At 37.6% G+C, this 13,561-nt stretch overlaps 1 protein-coding gene across 1 annotated transcript; it reads left to right on the top strand.

Annotated features, from left to right (window-relative positions):
• The first annotated feature begins 12,472 nt into the window (after nucleotides 1-12,472).
• LOC142532301 (uncharacterized) lies at nucleotides 12,473-13,312 on the top strand. The gene has a single exon (XM_075638620.1). It carries the CDS (start codon nucleotides 12,473-12,475, stop codon nucleotides 13,310-13,312), a length of 840 nt encoding a protein of 279 aa, XP_075494735.1.
• The last annotated feature ends 249 nt before the right edge of the window (nucleotides 13,313-13,561 follow it).

Below are 13,561 nucleotides of genomic sequence, written 5' to 3'. Positions count from 1 at the left end.
TTTCCAGAACTCTTATGGGCCAGATATTCCCTGCAATTACGCCTCCAATGTCCAGGCTTCTTACAGTGATGACAGATGTCAACAGTCTTGTCAGCCTTAACTGGTGCGGCTGCCACAGCGGGAATCAGAGTCTGCCTCTTCAAGGGCGCGTTCTTCTTCGGACGTTGGAAAGAACGCTTCTTTCCCTTCCCAGGTGGACCGGTCTTCGTACCAGATGAAGAGCCCACAAAAAGAACCGGCTTCTCTTTCTTGATGGTGGACTCAAAGGTCACAAGCATGTTCACCAACTCCTCAAGGGTCGGCTCCATCTTGTTCATATTGAAGTTCACCACAAAAGGATCGAATGAGGTAGGCAGAGATAAGAGCAACACGTCGGTGGTCAACTCCAAAGGCAAGATCAGATCCATGCCAACGAGCTTGTCCACGAGCCCAATCATCTTCAAGCCATGCTCATGGACCGAGCCCCCATCTCGCATGCGCATAGTGATCAGCTCCTTGACGGTAGCATGCCTAAGAGGCCGAGTCTGCTCACCAAAGAGCTCCTTGAGGTGCATATGAATGTCAGCAGCATTCTTTGCATCCTCAAAACGCCTCTGCAGCTCATCATTCATAGAAGCCTGCATATAACATCTAGCCTACAAGTCATGGTCACACCAATCCTTGTATGTCTGCAATTCCTCGGGAGTGCAGCTAGTTGGAGCCTCAGTAGGGGGCGACTAAGTCAGTGTATATGCAATCTTTTCCGAGTTTAGGACGATTTTCAGATTTCTTAGCCAAGTGAGATAGTTAGGTTCGGTTAACACATGTTTTTCGAGTATAGCGGATAGCGGGTTGCGAATCGAAGACATTGTCAAAGTTTTGTACTGAAAAGTAAAACAGATAAATGTTAATGACTATTTTAAAATATTTAATAAGATATAAAGTTTGGACTTTAACTTTATAAATTTTCGCTCCCACTGTTTTGACATTTTCATTACCCTCTAGTGAAAACGGGAAACTCCTTTCCTCAGTAGGTACGTAAGGTCCAATTAGCGAATTATGATCCCGAATAATATCAGCCAATCATAATTCCTAAAAGGTAGTTTCCAATTGCATCACAATGCAACCCTTACGTAAACTTATGTCTCACGTTTGATTAGGACCCAATAATATGACGTCGTTCATCTTTACGTGCAAGCCTAACCCATCGATATTGAACCTTAATAATTGGTCGCCATGAGTTTCCTCAATAATATGAGCCGAAATCATGGGAGTTCCACGTAGTTCACATCACCATGTCCATGGATGTCACAGCTTTCCGGCACCCAGGGCCCCCCCAATAATATGAGCCGAGCCCCGAGTACAGGTAGCGTTCATCATGCGCCCATTTTCGGTGGAAGACATGGAAATTATAAACTAATTTATAATTTCCCTTTTCGGGCTTGATATTAATTTTGAATCTTATTCAAAATGAGGGTTTTTAATTTTGAAAGGTCTCATCATTAATTTTATTTAAAAGATCGCCATGTTTGATCGTATGTTTGCCGGATTCATGCACCTTTGTTATTATCATAATAATAACGCACATACTCATTATTTATAACATATCATGCATATATTATAAACAGTAAACAAAACAAGGATGATCAATCGCCCTAATACTAATGGCCCGTGTGAGCTAAACACGGGCCTAGGTCCAATCCTAGGAAAGTGCATGGGATGCAAATGCAACTATTACATTAACTTCCAATATTTACATGTCTTCGATCTTCATAATCATCATGGCCACCATCTTCCAATCTTGATCATCCACTATACCAACATTTACAAATAAATATCCATGGCAAATAGGGATACATCTCATGGGGGTGGGAACGGGCCATAAACCAAGCTCACTTTATAAATTGATAATTATTACAATCATTCAACAAAAAATATCCTAGCATACACCTAGCAAATTGGGCTTGGGCTTTTGATCATCCTTCAAGCATAATATCACATATCATACACCATCAATTAATTATCACAATAATTAATTGATCCAATCACTAACCGCCACGATTATAAACCAAATTAACAAAGTATACAAACACCTTTGTCTACTTTCCAAATAATTTATTTATAACCGAATTTCTTATAAATCACAATTTTCTATAAATAATTAAAGTCCAACTTCAATTATTTATTTTATGAGAAAAATTTGCAACTTTTGTAATTTTAAACTTAGAGCCAAAAAACTTATTTTTCACCAAAAAACATTTTGACCCATTTAAAATTCACAAATATGTTAGCCATCCAATGGCCCAACAACTTAAGGCCCATGACACTTTGATATTCCAAAACACTTTTGGAAACCCTAGTTGTCATCGATGTCGCCGGAGCTCCGTTGCCGGATTCCGGCAAAAAAATTTATTTTTTTTTATTTTCGATAGAGGGGTTCGGGCAGCCTCTCGGGCTGCCCTTGCGGCCCGAAACGGGCAGCCCCTCGGGCAGTCCGAGCTGCCCGACACGGGCAGCAACATGCTGCCCGAAATACCCCTTTGTCATGCCTTGATTTTTGTTGCAAATTTCATTCTCATGCGGTTACAAATCAATCTCAATATAATATCTTGTAAATGCTACACAAAATCGTAACCATAGCTCGGATACCACTTGAAAGGGGATCGGTTACGGTGACCGGAAGCGCAAAGGAAGTTAAAAATTTTAATTTTTCATCAAGAAATTTCGGCCACCTCATATTTTGTGTAGCAAATATAATAAAAAACCAAAAAAATACATAGGGTGTTTTAGAATTTACCTATCAATCTCAAGGATTGATGAATTGCACCAACCAAGTTGTAAACAACTTGGCTCTTCAAGGATGACAAGTCTACAAGCTCTCCTTCCTTTAAAAATTAGGCCCACCACTTGTTAGGTAAATCCCCTCTTAATTTGCACTAGAAAATTAAGAGGATTTTTCAAGGAGAAGAATATTTCTTCCTCAACACTTGAAGAAGAAATTGAGAGAAAAACTTGGAGAGAAAAAAAATCCCCTTAGATTTCGGCCAAGGTAGGTCTTGAATGAGGGAGGATGAGTTGCCTTGGTTGTGGAAAAAGTTGATCCAAAAAGTTGCATGCCATGCAATATTTTAATTAAAAGTATTCCACAACCTTTCACCTCCCAAGCATGCATATCAAGTGGGCTTGTAACAATTACAAGGCTCATGGAATTTTATTTAAATGTACCAAACATATTTGAGCCCATTTATAGTTTACTTGATTTTACTCAAGCCCACTAGTTAAATAATTATTTCCAATTAGGCTCTACAAGGTCCAATGTTATTTAATTAATTCAACAATTGAATTAATTTAATTATTTGGACTCTATTAGGCCCACTAGTGTTTAATTAATTCAACACTTGAATTAATTTAATCTAGTCTATAATAATGTTTATAAAAATCAAAATTTTCAAATACATTATTCACTTGGCCTACTTTTAATTTACGAACACATTCATAAATTAAAATTTACATTTCTCTCATAGAAGTCATACTTCTATTTTCTCTACGCTTATAAACTCATTTATAAGCCGTTCAACACATTGAACTATTTTACTTCTCAACGGGATCTAGAAAGCTAGTACTTGTGTGGCCCTCAATGGTTCACTGATACAACTAGCCGTGGGTTCACATCTCCATGTGATTTGGACTAAACATGTCCTTATTTGAGCACACCCCAATTGCTCCATTCTTATTTATCAACTCCTTGATAACAAGAACGTCAGAACTCAAGTCTGCTAGTACCCAACCAATCATGTAAAACGCCTAGCAGCATCGCTTACATGATTCCCTAGGTATCAAATGATAGTGCCTGCAAGAACCATTCTATTATGGTTAGCGTACAGTACGGTCCCTTCAACTCATATATCACGACCGATTCGACAACCATTGGTATATCGAGAGTTGTCAATGAATCGATACTATGTGTTATGTCGTAGTTTCATCGATGGTGTAATCTAAGAAACCCCTTTCTTAATTACCACCATACTCTGATCAAAGATTTAAAACTATATATACATGAGAACACATAGGATATCCATACCCGAAGGTAAGCGGTGAATCTCCGACTACAATGCATCGACTCCTATATGTTTCGACAGAACACCCAACCTTGCCACCTGATGACCCCATGAGAGTCGGTAAACAAGTCAAAACGTAATTCTAGCACATAGAGTCTCAATGTTGTCCCGGGTCATAAGGACTAATGGTGTACAACCATAAACTAGGACTTTTCCACTCGATAAATGAGAACAACTTTGAAAGTCCTTTATGGAGGGTTGTTCATTGCACTCTACAAGGAGCACCTATCTGCATGTTCAGACATCACAATGTCCCCTACCAATGAAACATGGTACTCACATCGCAGATACTAGTCTCGAACTCGAGCGGCCTATATCCTACTTAGTGGCGGCTGAATCGACTAGGAACCGTTTATAATATACAGTATTACAAATATGAGTTTCATGATACTCATCATATGAGCATCTCATATTCTTTCTACTATTATATATTCAAGGGCTTTATCTATTCAACTAGCATGAGTATACAGATAAAGAAGTGCCAAAATAATAATTTCAAATATTATTAAAATAAAGACTGTTCCTACATAGAGTTTAAACATGAACCCTCGGCCAACACTTGGCTCGACGGGCACCTACTCTAACATCTGCTTCATGTTAAATTCTGTTTCTTTAGTAGCTTCTTCAATGCCTTACAACTTCATTGACTTTCAGCAGTAGAATAGTCTTCATTCTGAATTCTCTTTTCTTCTACTGATTCTGATTCCAATCTGGAATACTCATTCAAGGAGTATATTATCATAATACAACTCGAAATAACTCTGATCGTATTAATCTCAGAATACAGGCTATACAATATCAGTATATACAAATCAATACTCATAACAAATCTATACCATCATCGGCTATCAAATCTGTTTAATCTAAATTAATTCAATATCCATCTCTTGTTTCAAATATCATTAGTCATCTTCAGACATTGGCGTATTCAGTCTATCTATTTGAGCTGTTCCATTTTCTTCTGAATCTGCTTCATTTTCTTCTTCATATCTCTGATCATATCAGGTCTAATCTCATGAACTTCAGAGATATCATTCTAATCAAGAAGGGAATCTGCACTTCTTGTCGAACAGTACTTCAAACGATGTTATTTCAGTATTCGTTTAATAACAATTGTTGTACGATACTTCTCACGATGACAATGAGTCTTGTCTACCAGTGTTAAAGCAAGTACTACAGCTCTAATCATATCTCCCAAGGTCTGGATAGTCCGCTCTGACTATCTATCCGAATATGGATAATAAGTGGGAAAACTTGCTTTACACTCTGCCAGCAGTGCAAAGTCAATTAAAATCTGGTCTGATATAATCAACTTTGGCGCTCTGTGTAATCTGACTACCTCTCTGACATACATCTAAATCATCTGATTATGTCTATAAGTCTTCATGTACGGAATAACACGTACTAATATGATCAATTTGTTACTCTCGGTTCAAGTCGATGCTCAATCTTGAGAATATTACGGTAGCTTTGTCACGATATCCCTGGAAATATGATTTTATTTCCATTCAGGAATCAATAAGCTATATATAATCAATCTCCTGGTTTCTTTCTTTCTGTCTTGATCTGTCGGTAATTCAGACATTTCAGTACCAACTCTGGCATATATGATCTCATCTGTTTCTATTAAAACTGTCTTTTCAAACTATCATATATATTTCAGTCATTAATATGAATGTTTAATCAATTATTGTGCATTTCTTACAATCTCTGTCATTTCAAATCTGAAATATCTGGCACAACCAATCAGTAATTCATAAACAATTCAGTATCACATACCTGATATTCCGATCTATTCCCTGTTTTGACCATCGATAATCAAATCCTGCCCATTCTGATCAAATTTCTGAACTGCTTTAATTCTCCGGATCAGTTCTGGTCCGACTGACACAATCTATAATCTCAAGTGTTTACCATCTATACCAAATACTCATTCGGGATAATCGACATTTCAAATTAAATTCAGAGCATCAGTCATCGATAATAGCCTGCTAAACTCATAGGACTGCAATTATTTGACATTGATATCAATCTCGGCCAATCGATCACAGCCTAACTCTGATAAGATCAACAGATATATCATCTTCAAATATAATAAGCCCTGAATACAATCTGTCTCAGTCAAGATTTACATCTCAGCAGTTCTGTATACAACATCTCAGTTCTCAGATTATTAAATACAATTCTCAGATATTCAACAAAATTAGTCATATTCCTCAATTGTATCAGAATGTCACAGATAACACAAGCATAAAATTATAAAAATATTCTAAACACATAGTTTATCAATTCCTAACATAGCTGAAACATTTCACAGAGAAACACACAATCAGATGCAATTCTCGGCCAGTAATATTCTAAAAGTTTTTTTTTTCAATTCTTTCCATTCAATCAGTATTATTCTGTACGGAGTTCCAGAGACAAGAGCTGTACCTGATATCAAATCAAGGCTAAAATATATCTCCCTGACTGGAGACAAACCCGGAATATTATCTGAAACGATAGCAACTCTCATGTCACTGGTAAATCGGCCAATGATAAGCTCGATTTCAATATATCTACTGAGTACATAAGGAATTTCTCTATTCCTTTATGTAATAATTGAGTCATGAACATTACACATATCAAAAGAATTCTAGATCTATAATTCTTACTACACAATGTTCATTTTTCGACCATTTCAGGTTCGGAACTTACCATATTCTGTAATCAGTTTAGGGTAATTCTGTACTTGCTCAGCATAACAATATCAGTCATGCAGTCATAATCAAACAACACAAATACAATAACAGCTAACTCAATCTCATTCTCATCCCACTGTAGTATAAAATATTTCGTAGAATTCACTTTCAAAACTCTCCCCAAACGGTAAAGAGATAAACTACTACAGCAGACACTGACTCAACAGATAAAGCATATATCAATGCAAATCATTTAGAATCATATATGGAATGTACGAGAGTCTCTCAATACATATAAAAAATAATCATAAAAGAACAGATACCTGTCACTATATCATCAAGTGCATCCTGGATCTGTTCCTCTATCACTGCCACAAGACGCTTCTGCTACTTGAAATCTTCGGAAACCTCTTTGTGGACATATTCTAGCAAAATGTCCTGGCTGTCTGCAAATGTGACAACTACCCATTACACCTCTGCATTGTTCTGTGGAATGTCTCCCACCACAAGTTCTGCAGTAAACTCCGGTGTAACTATGGCTAGAACCACTGGAGCTAGATGCACTGCTCCCAAACTTCTTAAACGGCTGCTTTCGAGCTTTCAACGGATCTTTCTTTCCCCCACTAGTACTGCTTCTATCAAATCCAAGAGGGGATTCTTGTTTCTGTCGTGGATCAACATACGACTTTTCTCGTTGTTGAATCAAACTTGCTTCAGCTTCTTTAGCTCTGTTTAAAGCTTCAACAAAACTTCGGGGTCGTTCCCCACCTATCAATGCACTTATCTCAGGATTCAACCCCATAATAAACCGATCAGCCACAAGTTCATTATTTCCAGCCACGTGAGGGGCATAACGTAGCAAGTTATAGAACTTAGCAACATATTCTTCAATGTTTAGCTGACCCTGTTTCAGATTTTCAAATTCGGCCTTTTTGTCTTCTCGGTACGAAACTGGGAAAAATCTTCGATAGAATTCAGCTTTGAAGATCTTCCACGTAATCACTATACCACTTTGTTCTAAGGCTTCTTTGGTTGCAATCCACCAACTTTTTTCGACCTCCTGTAACTGGTGCCCAATTAGTCTGATTCTCTGTTCATCCGTGTAATCCAAAGAATCAAACAACATTTCCATATCGACTAACCAACTCTCACAATAATCAGTCGTCTCACTACCCTTCAGAATCGGCGGTTTAAATCACTGAAACCTTTGTAATTGTGTTTCCATCGAAGTTACTGTCACATCCATCTGATCGGTCAAGAGACTACCCAGCTCTGGGCTTCTTCGAGGAGATAAATCTGATTATCAAAAGAATTAGTAACCAGGAACAACCAACCGGTTTCAACCCTTCTCTGATCATCTTCTTGCTGATCAAGAATCGGTTCTGATTCATTTTCAATAATACACATTACCAAATTAAATCAAATAATCAGGTAACATGCATTAGGAAGTAGTAAATCATGCTAGCAATCAAAAGCAAAGAAGAAAATTCATTCTACCCCGCTCACTAGCCTCTATCTCAATTCTAAAGGATCTATCGCTCTGATACCACCTGTTGTGGGGACCCGGATGCTAATCATCTTCTTAATCGTCATTGGGACTAATTTAATCAATTATAATAAATAGGTTCTAATTTTTTTTATTTTTAAATACATTATCAAAGGCGGAACATAATGGCATACATCTTAATATACATGTCAGTATTAAAAGTACAAGTCTTGCACTATATATACAATCACTCTCAACTAAGGTTTAACAACTATATATCAAGTCTTTAAACCCTATCTCTAGTCCAAGTCCATAGTCTCCACTCTAATCTCGATCTTTCTTCATCTCTGTGACCCTGAACCTGTCCCACCTGTTGTCATGCACACATACAAACACAATAACAACAGGATAACTCTGGTGAGAATAAAATCCCAGTATAAACAATGTATAAATACAATCATATAAAACATATATAAAAGCATATTCAAACATCGAAACAGGTACCAAATCTGACAACATGAATCAATACAAATCTGTATTTCAATCAAAGACTCGTCCTCTCCACTCGACTCATCTCTAATCTAGGGATCCCGATCTAATTTAGACTTTGGCATTCTGTATCGAATATCTACAATAGAAGTTGATCTACTTCTAAGCCACATCGATACACCACAAGTCTAATGTCTTGGTGGTTCTACCAAAGACTTGGCGGTTCTGCCAGTAGCTAGGCTGATCTGCCCTAGACTCTATCTCGTGTTCTGTTATAACTCAATAGTCTAAGCATATAAATCTTATAACTTGCAAATATCAATGCAATGAAATAAAGTATGTGATTTAGGGAAACTCAAGTCAAATCTAACTCGAGTTTTGCAATCCCAAATCAACATTGATTTATACCTTTCGTTCTGTAGCTCTGCTAATCTTACTCTGTCGAAATCTCGAACTCACTGTCTTTCAATATCAATCTGGCAATGACAATATCAATACACTGTATCAATATACAACTCAATTCAAGACCTGTTCTGATCAATACTCAAATCAAACATACTCTGATCCATGTCTACGATATTACGATACAATCTCAATTAATACGGAATCTGATCAATATCAATCTACTGATGTTTCGACGGCATAACCATACAGTCTTGATAACCCCGTCAATCTCAACATCACAGAATATAATATCACGGCTCATAATCGATATCAATACAATCATAATCTTCAATAATAACAGATCATGATATCAAATCTATACAATCTCGATCATATTATTTCTGAAAATCATAACAATTAGATACACAGTCTGTTCTTCGATCTGACTTCGATTATATACTGATCAGTATATCCAGAACATATAATAATAATCGTATCTCAATTCATAATCAGTAATGATACAAATATGATATCAAATCTCAATCAATTCCTTCCGAAAATCATAACAATTCCATACGGTATCTATTCTTCCGTCCGGTTTCGATTCTACGATGTTCACTATGTCAAGAACATCTTATATGAATTCTATTCAATTCCATCAACATCATATTTTCAAATCATGTTTAAACGTAACAAAACTTACGTCCAGTTGAAGATGTCGTCATTAGAAACTCGGTACTGTACTCGGATTCAAAATCAGACGGACAGATTCTTCGTAAATCACAATTTTTACGTCAAAGGAATTTGGAGCTTCCTCTGGAATTCCATTCTCGTTTCTTTCTCTTTTTCAATTCAGAAAGAAGGCTTGTGTATATATATATATTTATATATATATATATCCACGTTGCATGCAAGGCTAGGTGGCTCATCTCTTCACACAACACGTCTCGCGCATATGCGCGACTTCCCTCAGCGCATATGCGCGAGACCTTCGGGTCTCCGCGCTGGTGCTCTCGGCAGCTCGCGCATATGCGCGCCCCATCGCCGCGCATATGCGCGAGACCTACTGTCTCGTGAACACCTACACTCGCGCATATGCGCGCCTTACTCGGCGCATATGCGCCAACTTCTCTGGACATCTCGCGCATGTGCGCCCAATGTTCGGTCGCGCATCATGGCTTCCATAAAGCTCGCGCATATGCGCGAGACCTTCGGTCCTCGCACAAAACTCTTGTTTTCTTCCGTCTTTTCGGTGTAATCATATCCGTCTATAGCTGCATCTCAATTATCCATAATTCATGGCAGATTACAATAATCGCAATCTCGGGCCTTACAGGCCCATTAGAGATGCAAGCCAAGACATAGAGCTACAACTTTCATGTTTGCCACTTTTCCTAATTATGAAGGGAAGAGGCGTTTCGGAAGCAATCTTTGTCGTAGCTGTGCGCAGAGCACGCCCGAGCGGAAAATGATGTCCGCCCAGGCGGGCCTATTTCAAAAATCTGGTGTTTTTGGCCGAGAGTTCCGCGCCCGAGCGGAAAAAGATGTCCACTCGGGCGCCCAGCAAAGTTTAAATGCTTGTTTTTGGTGTTTTAAGGCATAAAATGGATTGAGACTTCAATTTTCCTCATTTTCCTTCTCTTTCTTTCCCTTTTCCATCGATTCTTAACTAGGGTTCTTCATCTTTTTCTTCTTCTCTCATTCAATCAAGCAATTAATCTTCAATCCGGAGTTGGAACTTCATCTTTCTAGGGAAAGGAGCAAAGGTAAGTGGTTTTTCTTCTTGTTCTTTAGTTATTGAAGATGTTGGAGTTAGGGGATGATAGTTGTGATAGATGTATTGGGTTAAATGGTCATCTAATGTTATTATTTGGGTGTTGATGGTTAGTTATTGGATTTATTGTTGTATGATCACTGTCAACGTTTAGGAAACTAAGTGCTCCAAGTGTTGTAAGTGGAATCATTTCTTAAATGCATCACATGATCCTATATGTATGTGTTTTGATGATCTTATGATGTTAACTCCTTTCAAATTCCATTCATGATATATATAAGTAAATATGTATATATGGTAGAGCAATTATATCCATTTTTGAATGAAAGGAGTTAAAGTTTATATGATGCCTCAAAGATGTTCGATAAAATGCTTGAATGAAGTTTTATATGATTGAATGATTGGATTAATAGTGATAGTAACAGTGTTGCCTCTGGCAATTCTAAATCCGCAATGTAATTGGCCAATTAACGATGAAAACATGTACTCTCTTATAAGATGCATTTTATGCAAAGGTACGTGTCCCTCCTATAAGATTCGCTTTTACGAAGAGGGTTAGCAATGAATGAACTATCTTATAAGAACTATCAATTCTTCAGTTGATCAATGAAATGAATATCATCCTTATGTATTGTTATATTATGATTCTTGACGGATGATATTATGATGATTCAACGTTTATGAAATGAAATGGATAATGTTTTCAAAAAAATGAAATTGAGGCTATTCATTTCATGTTTAACAATAAAATGATATATATGTATCTTGTTAGGATTGATTCCATTTGCTGAGTTTTATACTCATTCCAGTTATGTTCATGTGATGCAGGAACAGGTAAGAAAGACTGATCATCCCTGAGTTGTCGAAGTGAGAGAAGGGCATATGCCAAACTTTGGAGATAGTGGTTGAATGCTATTTTGATGTGTTGAATTTTTGGTTATTTTGGAAAATATTGAAAATCTTGTTTTGGTATTTGAATTAAAAATATGTATAGATACTATATTAAATGGTATCTGATGTGTATGAAAATCTTTTGCATGTGTTTATATGTTGCTTGAGGCAGTTGGCATGTCCTATTTACGGGGAGATGCTGCCAAAATTTTTTAAAAGTACACATTTTCTCCAAATTAAATTTTAAAGCTTCCGCACTAATAATGCATTTTAGTCACGAATGTTACATTTAGTGTTATCAGAGCAAAGATTTTCGGACCAATGATTTGGCATATGACTTCCTCTGCTGTCGATAATTCGGTATGTATGTACCTGCATTATTTGATATAACATGGATGTGTAGCCTCAATTATTATGATATGTTAGTGTGGAAATGGTTTTAAACTAATATGTATCATAGGATCATGTCGCCTAAGCGTAAAGCACAAGAGGGGAAGGATCGTTCATCATCTAGAGTGGTTGATGAATTTAGCCAGTTACTAAAAGTACAGGCCAAGGTACATGGCGAGAAAATCCAGCAGCTCTTACGGATGCAGAATGCAGGGCGAGGGAGAGAGAGCAAGTGAGGCCCGAGCCCAGTTGTGAAGGCGCATACGAAAGATTTCGTAAGATGAAGCCACCAGAATTTGATGGTAGTAGGACTGATCCCATGGTCGCCTTGGAATGCGTCAAAGCTGTGGAGGTTATTAATGATTATCTTCGATTTGAAGATAAAGATCGAGTCAGCTATGCCATTTTTATACTGACCAAGACGACGAGGATTTGGTGGGATGCCACCAAGGTATCAGTTAATGTCTCGGCACTCAAGTGGCAGGAGTTTAAAGATTTATTCTACGACAAATATTTTCCTCGAGATGTTCGAAGTCAGAAAGTGAAGGAATTTCTAGAACTGAAGCAAGGAAATATGTCAATGCAAGAGTATATTCTCAAATTCGAAGAGGGGTGTCAGTTTTCCCCATATCTGGCCAGCAATGGCATCGAAAAGGGCGAGCATTTTCTTAGAGGTGTCCGAGCTGAAATTAAAAAAGGTGTTCGAATGTCTAAAGCTGCTTCATATAAAGAGATTGTTGAAAAATCAAGGATGGCTGAGCAGGACGAGAAGGAAATTGAAAGAGAAAGACAGTTGAAGAGCCAAGATTTTTCTACTAAGGACCAAGGTTCTGGATGGGAGGGTAAGAGTAAGTTCAGAGGAAAAGGAAAAGAGGAGCATCGACCCAAAGCTCCTATGCCACTGCCTGCATATGATCAACCTGTATGTCCAAAATGTGGCAAAATGCATACAGGTGAGTGTTTGGTTGGAAGTAATCGATGTTTTCGTTGTGGAGGTGTTGGACAAGTCATTAGAAATTGTCCGATAAAAGGTGAGAAAGGGAAAGATAGGGTTCAAGGCAGAATCTTCTCAATGGCTAAAGAAAGCACAAATCCTGATTCTTTTGTTATCAGAAGATGATGATAGCGGATTTTCCAGAGTTCAAGTATTTCGCTTGGCACTCCTTGTATTTCTTGTCTCAAAGCTCAGGAAATGTTATCTAAAGGGTCTCAGGGGTTTTTAGCTGCTGTGATAGATGTGAATACTGAGATGACGATGAAGTTAAATGAGATTGAGGTAGTTCGGGATTTTTCTGACGTATTTGCAAATGATGTGCCTGGATTGCCACCTGACCGTGAAGTTGAGTTTGTGATTGACGTGGTTCCAGGT

The sequence above is a fragment of the Primulina tabacum genome, chromosome 18, assembly GCF_025594145.1.
Source record: "Primulina tabacum isolate GXHZ01 chromosome 18, ASM2559414v2, whole genome shotgun sequence".
NCBI classification, from domain to species: domain Eukaryota; kingdom Viridiplantae; phylum Streptophyta; class Magnoliopsida; order Lamiales; family Gesneriaceae; genus Primulina; species Primulina tabacum.
Note: the sequence above shows the minus strand (reverse complement) of the source record. Positions and strands in the feature narration are given on the sequence as shown.

What these genes read in the sequence shown, in the direction of transcription:
- LOC142532301 (XM_075638620.1), top strand. Translation starts at nt 12,473, where the DNA reads ATGAAGCCACCAGAATTTGATGGTAGTAGGACTGATCCCATGGTCGCC.